At 45.4% G+C, this 17500-nt stretch overlaps 1 protein-coding gene across 1 annotated transcript in view; it reads right to left on the reverse strand.

The window, feature by feature from the left end:
* LOC310772881 (nck-associated protein 5-like) overlaps positions 1-17500 on the reverse strand; it is a gene marked incomplete at both ends in the record, with an annotated part of 254349 nt that overhangs the window by 111684 nt on the left and 125165 nt on the right. Inside the window, one exon of the mRNA XM_083632823.1 lies at positions 13348-13411. Coding sequence (XP_083488949.1) covers positions 13348-13411 — 64 coding nt within the window. The remainder of the gene's footprint in view (positions 1-13347; positions 13412-17500) is intronic.

Here is a 17500-nt window from a genome sequence, read left to right on the forward strand (position 1 = left end):
AGCCACTTTACAAGCCTGCATGTGCACTTTTTTTCTCCCCGACAGGAAACCCTGCATCCTGCATCCTGCCCCGTGACGGACTAGAGTGGCATCAAACGGGCGACCCTGCCCTGTACCACGCCTCTGGGTTGGAGTGTGAAGAATTCCATAGAAAGCCTACAGCAGCGATGAGGCTCTGAATGAGCGGTTTGACTCCAGGCAGGCACACAGACAGGGCAGGCTTGTTGGGAAGGGAGACTGGACACTGTGTTTCAGGACCTCACAGAATAAACCCTGGCCTGTGCTCTAGCAAATACCTGGCGTGGAAATCCACTGTTTTTCTTGTAAGCGTTTGAAAGATCGCACTCTGCAGCGCAGGGCAAAAGCACTGTGTACGGGGGCCCAAAGTGCTGTGTCCAGGGGCCAAAGTGCTGTGTCCGGGGGCCAAAGTGCTGTGTCCGGGGGCCAAAGTGCTGTGTCCAGGGGCCAAAGTGCTGTGTCCAGGGGCCAAAGTGCTGTGTCCAGGGGCCAAAGTGCTGTGTCCAGGGGCCAAAGTGCTGTGTCCAGGGGCCAAAGTGCTGTGTCCCGGGGCCAAAGTGCTGTGTCCGGGGGCCAAAGTGCTGTGTCCGGGGGCCAAAGTGCTGTGTCCGGGGGCCAAAGTGCTGTGTCCAGGGGCCAAAGTGCTGTGTCCAGGGGCCAAAGTGCTGTGTCCAGGGGCCAAAGTGCTGTGTCCGGGGGCCAAAGTCAATTTTAAAGAAACAAACAGCAGGCATAGACGGACGGGTCTGCTTGCTGTTACATGGTATCACTTCAAACTAATAACAAAATGCATCTTGTGAGGCCATATTTACAACAAAGTAAACGACTCACTCTGCAGACGCACTTAACGCTATCACCATAACACCGACTGTCCAGCGAATTATTCAAGTTTCAGGCAATTCTGCCAAATGATCCATAACAAAAGAGTCTTGTACTTTAGCCATAGTGCTTCACAACAGGAGGCCAACTTCAAACACAAACTCTCCCCGGGGGTTTCATTTACACTGATGGCTGTGTTACTGTTTCATTTACACTGATGGCTGTGTTACTGTTTCATTTACACTGATGGCTGTGTTACTGTTTCATTTACACTGATGGCTGTGTAACTGTTTCATACACTGATGGCTCTGTAACTGTTTCATTTACACTGATGGCTGTGTAACTTTCATACTGTATACACTGATGGTTGTGTAACTGTTTCATTTACACTGATGGCTGTGTTACTGTTTCATTTACACTGATGGCTGTGTTACTGTTTCATTTACACTGATGGCTGTGTAACTGTTTCATTTACACTGATGGCTGTGTAACTGTTTCATTTACACTGATGGCTGTGTTACTGTTTCATTTACATTGATGGCTGTGTAACTGTTTCATTTACACTGATGGCTGTGTTACTGTTTCATTTACACTGATGGCTGTGTAACTGTTTAATTTACACTGATGGCTGTGTAACTTTCATATACACTGATGGCTGTGTAACTGTTTCATTTACACTGATGGCTGTGTAACTGTTTCATTTACACTGATGGCTGTGTAACTGTTTCATTTACACTGATGGCTGTGTAACTGTTTAATTTACACTGATGGCTGTGTTACTGTTTCATTTACACTGATGGCTCTGTAACTGTTTCATTTACACTGATGACTGTGTAACTGTTTCATTTACACTGATGGCTGTGTAACTTTCATATACACTGATGGCTGTGTAACTGTTTCATATACACTGATGGCTGTGTAACTTTCACATACACTGATGGCTGTGTAACTGTTTCATATAATAATAATAATAATAATAATGCATTTTATTTCAAAGCGCCTTTCAGGTCACTCAAGGACACTTTACAGGGTAAAATCAGAAGCAGAGCAACAGGCAAGCAAACAGTATAAAATATAAAAAGAGTGGAAGGGAAATAAAATAGAACAAAAATAAAAAAACTAAACAATAAACAGAGAAAACACCATGGACATTACAGGGAATATGCTAATTTGAAGAGATGAGTTTTGAGGCTGGATTTGAACAGGGGGAGGGTGTCAATGTTGCGAATGTCAGGAGGGAGTGAGTTCCAGAGTTTGGGAGCAGAGCGGCTGAAAGCTCTGCTCCCCATGGTGGTGAGCCGGGCAGAAGGGACAGAGAGATGGATGGAGGAGGAGGATCTGAGGGAGCAGGTAGAGGTGGCAGTGTGGAGGAGGTCAGACAGATAAGGAGGGGCGAGGTTGTGGATGGCTTTGAATGTGTGCAGGAGGATTTTAAAGTCGATGCGGAATTTAACTGGGAGCCAATGAAGTTGCTGTAGGACAGGGGTAATGTGATGGAAGGAGGGGGTTTTGGAGATGATGCGGGTGGCTGAGTTCTGGACCAGTTGGAGCTTATGGAGGGATTTCTGAGGGAGACCAAAGAGGAGGGAGTTACAATAGTCGATATACACTGATGGCTGTGTAACTGTTTCATATACACTGATGGCTTGGTAACTGTTTCGTATACACTGATGGCTGTGTAACTTTCATATACAGTACACTGATGGCTGTGTAACTGTTTCATTTACACTGATGGCTTGGTAACTGTTTCGTATACACTGATGGCTGTGTAACTTTCATATACAGTACACTGATGGCTGTGTAACTGTTTCATTTACACTGATGGCTGTGTAACTGTTTCATTTACACCGATGGCTGTGTAACTGTTTCATTTACACTGATGGCTGTGTAACAAGCAAGACGTACAATCGCACCAGTGTGCTCCCAGCGCCTTACATAACTGTAAAAGATGGGTTTTGCATTATTTTCTTCCCGGTGCAACACAAGACGTTGCAGAGCTGCACAGCAGAGGCAGGACTGCATAGGATTAGTTAGTTAGTTATTCTTTATTGTCCCTGTGGGGAAATTCAACATCTGCATTTGACCCATCCTCTACTAGGAACCTTCCTAGAACTAGGAGCAGTGGGCAGCCGCAGTGCAGCGCCCGGGGGACCAACTCCAGTTCGATTACCAGTGACTTGGTCAGGGGCACTGACAGGAGTCTTAACCCTAACATACATGTCTTTGATGGAGGGAGGAGACCGGAGCACCTGGAGGAAACCCACATGAACACGGGGAGAACATGCAAACCCAACACAGAAAGGACCTGGGTGGGACCGGGGTTCGAACCCAGGACCTTCTTGCTGTGAGGCAACAGCGCTAACCACTGAGCCACCGTGGCATTGCCTCTCTTCTTGTCACTCTGATCGCGTTACACAGAAGACACTAATGGGTGTAGATTGGGAAGACAGAGGAGCCGGGAACACAGGCTGTTAAAGAGAGGCATCAGATACAGAGGAGGGGTAGAGCAACTTCAAAAGTCCACAGCGCTCTCATCTGTCTATCTCCACTAGTCCCTTGGCAGGTGGAGATGGGGGTGGGGTGGGGAAGTGGGTGGGCATGGAAGTATTTTTGGGGGGGGGGGGGGGGGGGGGGGGGGGGGGGGCTGAGGGGCACATTGCTGTGGTTCACACTTCACACCGCCAGCCAGCGCTTTTGACAATTATCTCCTTGATGCAGCAGTCTCTCTTTTTCATTTCTCTCTGTAGCTCTGTAGCCTCCCAGCAATGCCGGAGAAAGAGAGAGAGAGGGAGGGAGAGAGAGAGAGGGAGAGAAAGAGAGAGGGAGAGAGAGAGAGAGAGGGAGAAAGAGAGAGGGAGAGAGAGAGAGAGAGAGAGAGAGAGAGAGAGAGAGAGAGAGGGAGAGAGCACAAGGGGGACTCCGGCAGGGATAATCCCAATTTCAAATGGAGCTTAGTGATATCCCCCTCCCTGCCTTTCTTCCATCTCCCCTCACCCTCCTCCTGTCTGGCACAGATAACTCATCCCTCGCTCACACACACACACACACACACACACACACACACACACACACACACACACACACACACACACACACACACACACACACCCCTCTAAAGTAATAATTAGCATGTCACCCACTCGCGTGAGTGAGAGCCAGCCCTTCAGTAGGCTACAGTCTCACAGCTTGTATTGGCGGCGGGTGATAGATTCTTTCCGGGGCTGGTCTGGGCTCTGGGGTTAGCGGAGGTTGATATTACAGGAGGAGCTGCTGACACAGTAAGGTGTGGTGCTGCTGGGGTGTGGACACGTGAACTATGGCTGAACGATATTGCCGAAAAAATCTGATTGTGATTATTTGACAGAATATTTCAATTCTGTTTTATGATATGCGACGGCCTCTCACTCTTCTGGCCCTGTCTTGCAGGAGCCTGGTGGTTGGGGTCATTAGGCTGATTGAGTGCACCTGGGCCCCCTGGCACTGCTTGGGCATAAAGCCATCTGACAATCAGTTGCTCTGTGTCCCTCCACACCGATGCACCTTTTGTTCTGTTCTCTTGTTTAATGTAGTTTGTGTTGTCTAATTATTTTCCTTTAGTTTTTGTTCAGCCTCAGTTCATAGTCCAATTTAGATTTTTTTCTTTCAAATTAATTATTCAGTTTTGACATTAACACTTTTACAGTATGAACAGTTAGGTTCTTAGATTATTGATACACGAATTGAGAACAAAATTACAATTTACCAACGGGGTCCTCCTTTTAATGTTTTCAATATTCAATGACGTGTTTCAAGTTTTTCCCAAAACAGAACCCGCATTTTGGACTAGGACTCTTTGCGAGTGTATGAGAGACAAAGCCGCCCACATGACTGTGATGTGATGATCATGCAGCGATACCTTGGGGGCTGCACGCATTCCATTTATCCAGATCCATTCAGTGTGGAAATCAATGCTGAACCTCCTCCTTCACACGCACACACATGCGTGAATGAAGGGGTCTCCCAGAGGTCAGAGAAGGGTCAAGAGAGGGAGAGAGAAATGACTCTCACTCCTGCACTGCAAAAACTGACAGACTTGTTCCGTTTTTATCTTGTATCCAGAAATAACAAGCATACTGTATTTTAAGATTTAGATCCCCCCTAGGATCATGTAAATTGTTCCAGGACATTTACTTGGTAAAAGTGAAATTACAGCTTGATATAGGTCTGCAAACATAGATCGTATAATAAATATGGACGTAGCGAACGTGACGTCACCCATTGGTTTTTGGACCCGGTTTTGGAGCCTTGAGGTTGCCATTTTCATTGTCGCCATCTTGGTTCTTTGGAGCCAGAAGTGACATACATTTGGACGAGAAGAGCTGCAGCGCGTCCTGCTATTGGTCCGTGATCCGATCACTGGACAGGCAACCTGTCAATTATGCCCCAAATCATAGTCTGCTTTATCGTCTATTTCACTTGAAATGGGACCATAATTTAACAGGGTTAGGGTTAGCATTGAAGAAGTCTTGAATCTAGCGATTGAGACCATAAACCCATAGGAAAGTCTTTACTGAGGCCATCAATCACTTTTTACAGTCAGTGGAGTTGCCTCCTGCAGGCCATTCCAAAGAATGCAGGTTTAAGACACTTCCGCATTGGCTTCACGAACGGTGCTACGAGCTACCCTTGTCTGGAAACAAGTTCTTCTTACTGGACACCGACAGCTTGTCCTTTCTTTTTTTCATATTTTATTTAATTTTTTTTATAGAACAATAAACGAACAAGACAAACAGGCTCAGACACACGAAAAAGAAAAAAAAAACATACATCATTGACATTGTAACGTGGCGCTACCAGCCGCAAAAGGTGTTTATGTGCTTGTGAGGAAACCAACTGGGCAAGCTGTCCATCACCCCTAACCTTAGTCACTGCTCACTAATCATTTTTAACCTCGTCAAAGCAGCTCAGAAACAGGTCCCAAATAGTTGAGAACCTTCCAAGTGAGTTCTCAGGAACCTGAGTCTCTCCATCTGTATAACAGAAACCATGTCCATCAGCCATACTTGAAAAGAAGGTGAAGAGGAGGACTTCCATTCCTTCAGGATGAGTCTTTTGGCGACAGTTGTCCCCAGTGTCAGAGATTGTTGCACAGCTGTAGGGCGGACAGCTGTTCAGAGCGGACTCCGAGCAGCCGAAGATGGTGAGTTCTGCCTCCGGCTGCAGGGTTATTTTGTAGGCCTTAAGAGTACCAATCAAATGTTTTGGCCCAGAATCCTGTTAGTGAAGGGCAGAACCAGAAGGCATGAGATAATGTGCCCTCTGACACCTGACACACAGTGGTGAGACAGAAGAGAAGATCCTGTGTAGTTTATGCTTGGAGTAGTGAAGACAGTGAGCGATTTTAAATTGGATCAGCTGGTGTCTGCTATTAACTGAGCAAAGTTGCACCACAGACAGACTCCTTTCCCATATAATGTCAGATAAATTAATACCAAGTTCCCCCTGCCACGCTTCTCTAATATTCTCAGAGAGGCCATGTTGCGGTTGTCAAACAGACATACAAACCTAGAGATAAGATGGGGAAAAAAGGTCCAGAGTGCTCGAAAGTCCAAAACTGGTGTGGTGAAGGTGCTCTTTGGTGAGGATCACAAAGGTTCAAAAAAGAAGAAAGGTCCAAGGCACTCTTCTGGCAGAAAGTAAAAAGCCTTTATTTACTTAGATGGCTATATCATTTTGAAAAGTTTAAAAACATAGCTAGTGCATGTTAACACGTTCACTGCCAATGGCGAGTTGACTCGTCAAAAAAATTCCAACGGTTGACTGCCAATGACGAGTTGAGTCGTCAAAAAAAAAAAAAAAAAAATTGACGGTGGGACGTGGATCAATGCCCCCCACGTCTCCTATAAAAATATTGGAGCCACCGAACGTGTACAACCCATTCCACCGACCCACTAAGTGGCGACAGTGCTCTCCAAACTAGAGGAAGGCAAGCAAAAAGCAGTGTGAGGAAGCCATTCTCATGAAAATGGATTGGCGAAAACGCTTTCGCGCTTGGGAGCTGGCGGTGGGGTTTTGCAAATTTGCATAATAGATTACGGGTGGAACACACTTTGAAACACGCAGCATAAATAAGACCAGAATCGCAAAAGCTTCATCAAAGCTCTCAGAACCCCAAGAAACGAGCGAGCCCATCCAGACTTGCCCAGCGGCCGCCAGCAGACACGAGCAGCAGCAAAGCAGTGAGCCTGGTGACGCGAGGTTACAGCAGCAACAGAAACGAGCTTGTGACATGCCCGCTGCAGCCAAGAAGAACACACACGGAGGGAGGAGTTTGAAGGAGAGGGGTGTTTCCTGCTGTTATGGAGGAAATTACTGTTCAAAACTATTGTTTAGATGTCTGACGTCTTACTGATGCCAAAAATGAATGGTTAAAGTGACTGTTCTATCGAATTTCACAAAAAGCTATTTATCTCAGCTTTCCTTCTCAGACGCTGAAACCATGCTGTATTCAACGGCTAATATCTACATAACTACTAACTCTACAAACTAACTCTTTTAGACAGAGAAAGCACACATTCTATTAGTTCTTTTTAGATGATTGGTGTTCACGAAGTCCTAGCAGAAAATAATCCTCGGCTCTTGTAAAATGAGCCAGAATCCTCAAAAAAAACCCTGGCAGAAGCTACCTACAGCATTGAAAAAACGGCTGGCAGTGAATGTGTTAAAAGAGCTGGGACATGACCCACGCGTAGCAGCACAAACAGCCTTCTTCGGGGTATGGCCACCAGCAAGGTTTCCCCTATTTAGCAAGAGATGATTGCAAACACCTGAGCAGAAAGCCAGTGAACTCACAGGTAAAGATACAAAAAACACCCACTAGATGGCTCTACAATATGTATAGCAGAAAACCAAACATGATGCAGAGAAATATGGAAAACAAACAAAAAAAGGGAACTTCAGACAAGACAGAAAACATAGTATCCATCTGCAGCAATACAAGCAACATACCAGCATCAGAAACAACTACAGAAAACTACAAAAAAGGACTGAAATCAATTTCTTCGTTCAGTCCTGGATATATACTGTAGCCTGCATTTGGTGTATATAGAAAAAGAAAAGTATTAATAGTAAATTATTAAATGGTGATCATTTGCGAGCACAGTGTGCGGGATTCTCTCTACAGTACTAAGAATTCACAGTAGGTCTTACTTTACTGAGAGAGCAGGGATTCACAGTAGGTCTTACTTTACTGAGAGAGCAGGGATTCACTGTAGGTCTTACTTTACTGAGAGAGAGCAGGGATTCACAGTAGGTCTTACTTTACTGAGAGAGAGCAGGGATTCACAGTAGGTCTTACTTTACTGAGAGAGCAGGGATTCACAGTAGGTCTTACTTTACTGAGAGAGAGCAGGGATTCACAGTAGGTCTTACTTTACTGAGAGAGAGCAGGGATTCACAGTAGGTCTTACTTTACTGAGAGAGCAGGGATTCACAGTAGGTCTTACTTTACTGAGAGAGAGCAGGGATTCACAGTAGGTCTTACTTTACTGAGAGAGCAGGGATTCACTGTAGGTCTTACTTTACTGAGAGAGAGCAGGGATTCACAGTAGGTCTTACTTTACTGAGAGAGAGCAGGGATTCACAGTAGGTCTTACTTTACTGAGAGAGAGCAGGGATTCACAGTAGGTCTTACTTTATTGAGAGAGCAGGGATTCACAGTAGGTCTTACTTTACTGAGAGAGCAGGGATTCACAGTAGGTCTTACTTTACTGAGAGAGAGCAGGGATTCACAGTAGGTCTTACTTTACTGAGAGAGCAGGGATTCACAGTAGGTCTTACTTTACTGAGAGAGCAGGGATTCACAGTAGGTCTTACTTTACTGAGAGAGCAGGGATTCACAGTAGGTCTTACTTTACTGAGAGAGAGCAGGGATTCACAGTAGGTCTTACTTTACTGAGAGAGCAGGGATTCACTGTAGGTCTTACTTTACTGAGAGAGAGCAGGGATTCACAGTAGGTCTTACTTTACTGAGAGAGCAGGGATTCACAGTAGGTCTTACTTTACTGAGAGAGCAGGGATTCACAGTAGGTCTTACTTTACTGAGAGAGCAGGGATTCACTGTATGTCTTACTTTACTGAGAGAGCAGGGATTCACTGTAGGTCTTACTTTACTGAGAGAGAGCAGGGATTCACTGTAGGTCTTACTTTACTGAGAGAGAGCAGGGATTCACAGTAGGTCTTACTTTACTGAGAGAGCAGGGATTCACAGTAGGTCTTACTTTACTGAGTGAGCAGGGATTCACAGTAGGTCTTACTTTACTGAGAGAGAGCAGGGATTCACAGTAGGTCTTACATGAAATACAATACAGTCTGACTCCAGTGGGCTGGGAGGGAAACTGCCCTTCAACCAAAACACCCGCATACAACCCCCCAGTGACAGCAAGCATCCACTGCGCTGAAGTGCCTTTGAGCAAAACCCTGAATCCCTCCCGGCTGCTGTACTGCACTGTCTCTGACCCGTGCTTTCACCTGCCTGCCTGTAGCCCCGGCTGCTGTACTGCACTGTCTCTGACCCGTGCTTTCACCTGCCTGCCTGTAGCCCGATGGCACAAACATAAGATGCTTTTCTCCTTCAGGGATCAATACAGTATCAGACTAAAAACAAAGATCTATAGAAGCTCAGCAGGCCCTGTGTGTGCGCGCCTAAAGCCTGCTGCCAAAGAGACCAGCAGCTGGTCAGAGCCACCGCTCAGAGGCAGCAGTCAGCTGAGCTGCACTTCGTTAAGCATTTCTCTTTACAACCCCCTCACACACGCACGCACGCACGCACGCACGCACGCACGCGCACGCGCGCGCGCACGCACACACACACACACACACACACACACACACACACACACACACACACACACACACACACACACACACACACAGAAATAGCTGGCAAAGAACTTCATCTTAACATTTAGTCTATATCTTGAGACCTGAAATTGTATTTTTTTTTATATAAGTGTAAAAATGTATTCAAATACAAATCAGCTTGTAATGGTAAATGGACTGCATTTATATTGCGCTTTTATCCAAAGCGCTTTATAATGTGCCTACATTCACCCATTCACTGATACATTCATACGCCGAAGGCAGCAAGCTGCCACGCAGAGTGCTGGCACAGCCATCAGGAGCAATGTGGAGTTCAGTGTCCTTTGACATGTGGACTGGAGGAGCCGGGGATCGAGCCACCGACCTTCTGATTAGTGGACGACCCGCTCTTCCTCCTGAGCCACAGCCGCCCACAAATTTAAAGAATTTTGTAGGATCAAGCATCATTACAAGCACAGTGACCTGCCTTATCCACCTTATTTCTAGATGCCATGATGTCTTAGGTGAAATATGCGTGCTTCTTCCAATCCTCCCCGCCCCCTCCCACCGTTACGTTGCTCACACAGACACAACATACTGTAGCCCGTAGATCTCCGTGAAGTGAGCAACAAGCTCCCACAGTTTGACTTCCGGTTTAGCGATTTTAACCCTAAACCCCCGTAGCGTGTCCAGCTTGACAAAAATCTCGTCGATAAATATCCAGAGTTGTTCAAAGAGCAACAGAAATAGCGGATGTGATAGAATTATTACATTCCCTCAAATAAGTCGTCAAACGAGTGTATTTATTGTGACAAGCAACTTTTTTTTCTCCCAGCGTCGGAATTTTACGAGGAAATGCGCAAGCTGCAACAATCAGTCATGTTCTAAACCGGACTTTGCACCCATAATTATTTTACAGCGGGGCATTCAAAAATAAGGTGGATAGCCTTTTCACACCAAGGTCCAACCAGGGTTCATTTCAGTGTGAACAGCACCACCCAGGCTGCTAGTGTTATTCTAATAGCCTCAGCCTGGGCTAATTGTTATGGATCCTATCTGAATTGCCATGACCAGGGATTAACCCTGTGTTCACTGACGGTGTGAATAGACAAAAAGAAGGGTTGAACATCATCACGGCTCAAGTAACCCTGGTAGACCCTGGTCGTTGGTATGAAAGTGGTATCATTCTGCCTGCTTTCAACATCTCCAGTCATTTCTAGAACATTCCTGAAAGAAGTGAAAAGTTATCTCTCCTCACTCTGAGAATGTATCTCCTTTAATGTATAAGAGAAATCAGATCTGAAGGCTGAATATAATAGACGTTTGTGTGCACTTAATAAGCACATGCGCACACACTATGCACACAGGCGGATACACACACACAGATATGAAGTGTAAATACGTCCCTATCAACACGTCTTTGCCTTGGTTACACAAGGTCCCTTTATAGAAAGCATTCTGAAATCAAGCCTGGCACAATGCAGTGACAGCAGCAACGCAGACTGAGCCCAGCTGCTGCTTTGTCATGTGACACCTTCTGACTGTGCATCTGCATACCTACTTTGTCATGTGACACCATCTGACTGTACATCTGCATACCTGCTTTGTCATGTGACACCATCTGACTGTACATCTGCATACCTGCTTTGTCATGTGACACCATCTGACTGTACATCTACATACCTGCTTTGTCATGTGACACCATCTGACTGTACATCTGCATACCTGCTTTGTCACGTGACACCATCTGACTGTACATCTACATACCTGCTTTGTCATGTGACACCATCTGACTGTACATCTGCATACCTGCTTTGTCACGTGACACCATCTGACTGTACATCTGCATACCTGCTTTGTCATGTGACACCATCTGACTGTACATCTGCATACCTGCTTTGTCATGTGACACCATCTGACTGTACATCTACATACCTGCTGTGTCATGTGACACCATCTGACTGTACATCTGCATACCTGCTTTGTCACGTGACACCATCTGACTGTACATCTGCATACCTGCTTTGTCATGTGACACCATCTGACTGTACATCTGCATACCTGCTTTGTCACGTGACACCATCTGACTGTACATCTGCATACCTGCTTTGTCATGTGACACCATCTGACTGTACATCTGCATACCTGCTTTGTCACGTGACACCATCTGACTGTACATCTGCATACCTGCTTTGTCATGTGACACCATCTGACTGTACATCTACATACCTGCTGTGTCATGTGACACCATCTGACTGTACATCTGCATACCTGCTTTGTCATGTGACACCATCTGACTGTACATCTACATACCTGCTTTGTCATGTGACACCATCTGACTGTACATCTATATACCTGCTGTGTCATGTGACACCATCTGACTGTACATCTGCATACCTGCTGTGTCATGTGACACCATCTGACTGTACATCTGCATACCTGCTTTGTCATGTGACACCGTCTGACTGTACATCTGCATACCTGCTTTGTCATGTGACACCGTCTGACTGTACATCTGCATACCTGCTTTGTCATGTGACACCATCTGACTGTACATCTGCATACCTGCTTTGTCATGTGACACCATCTGACTGTACATCTACATACCTGCTGTGTCATGTGACACCATCTGACTGTACATCTGCATACATGCTGTGTCATGTGACACCATCTGACTGTACATCTGCATACCTGCTGTGTCATGTGACACCATCTGACTGTACATCTGCATACCTGCTTTGTCATGTGACACCATCTGACTGTACATCTGCATACCTGCTGTGTCATGTGACACCATCTGACTGTACATCTGCATACCTGCTTTGTCATGTGACACCGTCTGACTGTACATCTGCATACCTGCTTTGTCATGTGACACCGTCTGACTGTACATCTGCATACCTGCTGTGTCATGTGACACCATCTGACTGTACATCTGCATACCTGCTTTGTCATGTGACACCGTCTGACTGTACATCTGCATACCTGCTTTGTCATGTGACACCATCTGACTGTACAGCTGCATACCTGCTTTGTCATGTGGTTCAGTACGGTTGACATTAACATTCGCAAGTGTTAAATCCCCGGGCACGCCCAAGCGTTCCCCAGACCACCTTTTCAAGTGGACCCTGTCACAGTAGCTGTTCCATGTCCGGGCACGGAACACAACGTTCACCGCACCTGGGGTCAATTTGGGGACAAGTGTGCTCGGGAACGGAATAGTGAGTGAGTGAGTGAATGAGTGAGTGAACCATGAGTGAACAGCAGTAGAGTGAATGTGAGATGATGGTTTTACCAGGCTAAGTATACAGTATGCACCATTGGATGAATGAATGAATGAATGAATGAATGAATGAATGAATGAATGAATGAATGAATGAATGAATGAAATATCAAATCACTGTGAAACATCTGCTTATCGTGTCTGGAGTTTACAGTTGGATCCTTTAAGCTCAGCTGATGACTAGTGTTGAGATAATGGTGGGGGACATTGGCCGGCGCGGTGGCTTGGCAGAGCTTGACTGTGTGTGTGTGTATGTGTGTATGTGTGTGTGTACACACACACACGTGTCTGTATGTGTATATGCACGTGTGTGTGTGTGAAGTGTAAGCATACTGTGGCTTTCTTGGCTTGGTGTAAATGGTAGGGGGAGCGTCTCGACTATACTTTACCATTGTGCCTTCGCTCTTGCTCCGTGCGACTTCCCTCTGCAGGCGAGCCACGGCCAGCTTTTCCCTGAAGACAGCAGAGGAAACAGACACAGAGCTGCTTAGCATTCTTCACAGTCACTCAGGTCCCACAGGGTTCCACTGCTGTGAGTTCTACTCTGAAGCTCACAGACAATAAAAGCCCCTCTGACACACTGCACATAATTCAATGGTAGGGGACAGAGGTGTGGAGTCGAGTCACATGACTTGGACTCGAGTCAGACTCGAGTCACAAATTGGACGACTTTGGACTCGACTTGACAAAATCAACAAAGACTTGCAACTCGACTTGCGCTTGAACCTATGGCGTAGCTACGGGTGCGCCTGGGTGTGCCAGTGCCACCCACACAGGCAGCTGGCACACCCGAAAAGAAAGGGGGAAAAATTAATTTTTTGTTTGTTTGTCTGCAAAACACATCAGCTGTCATGCACAGCCTGTCATGCGTAAGTGTCCGACTGTCCTGCTATGCCTCTGTGCCCCAGAGCATCATGGGAAACTAGCTACGCTGTCTACAGTAAACAAATGCAGCCGCAGCGCCAAATCAAGCAGACATGAAACAGCTCGCTTTTAAGCTTTTTCCACAAAGGCAAGAAGATGACTCGTCGCCCTCCCCCTCAACAAGTGCGGCTTGTAGTGAACCCGTTCCCCCACCTGTATTGGTGGTGGACAGTGGAGAGACAGACAATGATGAAGATGATGCAGCCGAAACAATGACGTTAATAACAGCGGGGGACGCAGCCAAAAACACACCGGTGGTTTGTGCAGCAGCAGAGTCAGAGGACACTAACACTACAGATCTCTCTACAGTAGACGAACCTGCATGCCAACCAAACTTGCGTTCTTTCCCGACTAGAACACTCATTGGACATTAGGTGAGACTTTTTGGAGATACCAAAGTGGTTTTACATGTTGCCAAAAAACAAAAACCATTATTAGACAATTCATTATTTTGAAACATGAATGAATACATAAAAAGTGCAAAGAAACTAATATTTAATTTAGATTTTTAGATCATATTGGCACTTTTACAGACATCATATTGGCACTTTTACAGACATCATATTGGCACTTTTATAGACATCATATTGGCACTTGGCTTAAAGGGTATACTGCCAGATATATGGGAAAACAATAGAATGGTCTGACCATACTCTTGTCCTTCTCTTTCTCTCTCTCTTCTGCCTAACAGCAGAAAACACACAGTCCCGCCAACACACACACACACACACACACACACACACATGCACACATGCACACACACACACACACACACACACACAGGGGATGGGGGGGGGGGATTGTTCGCTAACCACACAAAACAGAGAGGTTGCAGTGCAGTTCTGTCTGGACAAAAATAGCTCGGAGGAAACAAAAAGCAGGGCATCCCAGATCACGCCAGATATTACACACAAAAACACACACACACACACACACACACACACACACACACACACACACACACACACACACACACACACACACAGAGGGAGAGAGAAATTAGTCTACTCTCTCCCACTCCCCTCTCTCTCTTACACACACACACACACACACACACACACACAGAAACACACACACTCTTACTGTACGTGTAGAGGGCTAACAAAGAGAATAACTGTAGTAATGCGTGTCCCGCGTGAGGAGGGCAACCAGACATTCTGGGATCAGTCTGCATGAGGAGGGCATTCCAGATGTTATGGGATCAGTCTGCATGAGGAGGGCATTCCAGATGTTATGGGATCAGTCTGCATGAGGAGGGCATTCCAGATGTTATGGGATCAGTCTGCATGAGGAGGGCATTCCAGATGTTATGGGATCAGTCTGCATGAGGAGGGCATTCCAGATGTTATGGGATCAGTCTGCATGAGGAGGGCAACCAGACATTCTGGGATCAGTCTGCATGAGGAGGGCATTCCAGATGTTATGGGATCAGTCTGCATGAGGAGGGCATTCCAGATGTTATGGGATCAGTCTGCATGAGGAGGGCATTCCAGATGTTATGGGATCAGTCTGCATGAGGAGGGCATTCCAGATGTTATGGGATCAGTCTGCATGAGGAGGGCATTCCAGATGTTATGGGATCAGTCTGCATGAGGAGGGCATTCCAGATGTTATGGGATCAGTCTGCATGAGGAGGGCATTCCAGATGTTATGGGATCAGTCTGCATGAGGAGGGCATTCCAGATGTTATGGGATCAGTCTGCATGAGGAGGGCATTCCAGATGTTATGGGATCAGTCTGCGTGAGGAGGGCATTCCAGATGTTATGGGATCAGTCTGCATGAGGAGGGCATTCCAGATGTTATGGGATCAGTCTGCGTGAGGAGGGCATTCCAGATGTTATGGGATCAGTCTGCGTGAGGAGGGCATTCCAGATGTTATGGGATCAGTCTGCGTGAGGAGGGCATTCCAGACGTTCTGGGATCAGTCTTGGCACAGTAGCACGGGTAATAAAGAGCTGTGTTTTATAGCTTTTCCTGAGGCGTCACAACAACTCAACCACTGCTGCAGGAGAAGCATGCTGGGCGCTATTGTAGGAGATGAGACATTTAAATGCTGTTTTGTTATTTCTATCCAAACTGTGTAACGACTATATACGTTTGCAGCATGTGTGGCCCCATGTGGGAATTGAACCCACAACCGCTAACAGTGCATCTTCAGAAGTCATTCATTTCCTATGTAGAATACTTTGGGGGATAAGCCCCTAGGTTTAACCCCCTAGAGTTCAGCTGCTCCACTGGCCAACGGATGACGAATACTTTGGATTTTCCCAAACTCTGCCTGGCTGACAAAAAAGATAACTTTGAGCAATGGTTTCTGGGATAGTAAAGGGTGTTTACTACTATTGAAATACTCAACTTTCCTGAGCGGGAATGTTCAGTTCATGCATTTACAACTTTTCACACCCTCCTCCATTTCTGTTTGACTTGTTTGTTTGAGTGTGCTGGAGAGGGAGGGGTTGCATTGAGGATGACACTATGTCATCCATGTGACTGCAGCGCTAGTGCCATGCTGGCCTCTGTGCTACACCAGAACACAGATCCACATGTAAAGACAAGAGGCTAGTGCCATGCTGGCCTCTGTGCTACACCAGAACACAGATCCACATGTAAAGACAAGAGGCTAGTAGGGCTGTTGAAACGAATTTTGATATTCGAATATTATTCGAATTTAATAATTATGAACGAAATTCGATTATTATTATTTTTTAAAAACGAATATTTAATTTTTTTATTATTTTTTTTAGAACACTAGAACAGTGACAAGTTCTGACAACATACTTGAAGAAAAGAGTGTTAACTGAAGTTGACTGTTGAAGCTGCTATACTGATGTAAACCTACCTGTAGCTCTTAAAATGTACAGTATGTTCATTCATTGTTAACTGAAGTTGACTGTTGAAGCTGCTATACTGAATGTAAACATGTAGCTCTTAAGTGCAATACGTGACTGATTTTTTTTTGTTCATGGCTCATTGTTGTTTTGGCAAAGTTTACTTATTTGTTTATTGATAAGGAGTTCAAACAAAGGCTGTGTCTTTTTTTATTATCAATTATTTTATTTTAGCATTTCAGACAGCACCAATACATCACTGATGAATATTAACTAAGCTCTGGTTATCTGACCTATTTTCTAATGCAATGAATGTATGTACATTGTACAAGGAACATGTTTTCTTAAATAAACATCATTGCTGGACTATTTGTGATAAGCCTAATATTATTTTGAATATTCATCCACCATTCACTTTTCCATCTACATTTAGTAAAATGCTTAGAAAAAGTTTTACTTGGTCAAACCCAAAGATTCAGCTATATTTAGAATCAGAACATAACATAAGAGAAGACAACAATTCACTCAGACCAAATTTTTTTTTTTTTTAATTCAATTAAAAATTAATTAAAATATTCGAATATAATTCGAATATTAAAATGTATAAAGCACTGAAATTCGAATTTGATTATAGAGGGAGATTGACAGCCCTAGAGGCTAGTGCCATGCTAGCCTCTGTGCTACACCAGAACACAGATCCACATGTAAAGACAAGAGGCTAGTGCCATGCTAGCCTCTGTGCTACACCAGAACACAGATCCACATGTAAAGACAAGAGGCTAGTGCCAT

This window comes from Poromitra crassiceps (genome assembly GCF_964638095.1).
Source record: "Poromitra crassiceps genome assembly, chromosome: 3".
Classification (NCBI taxonomy): Eukaryota; Metazoa; Chordata; class Actinopteri; order Beryciformes; family Melamphaidae; genus Poromitra; species Poromitra crassiceps.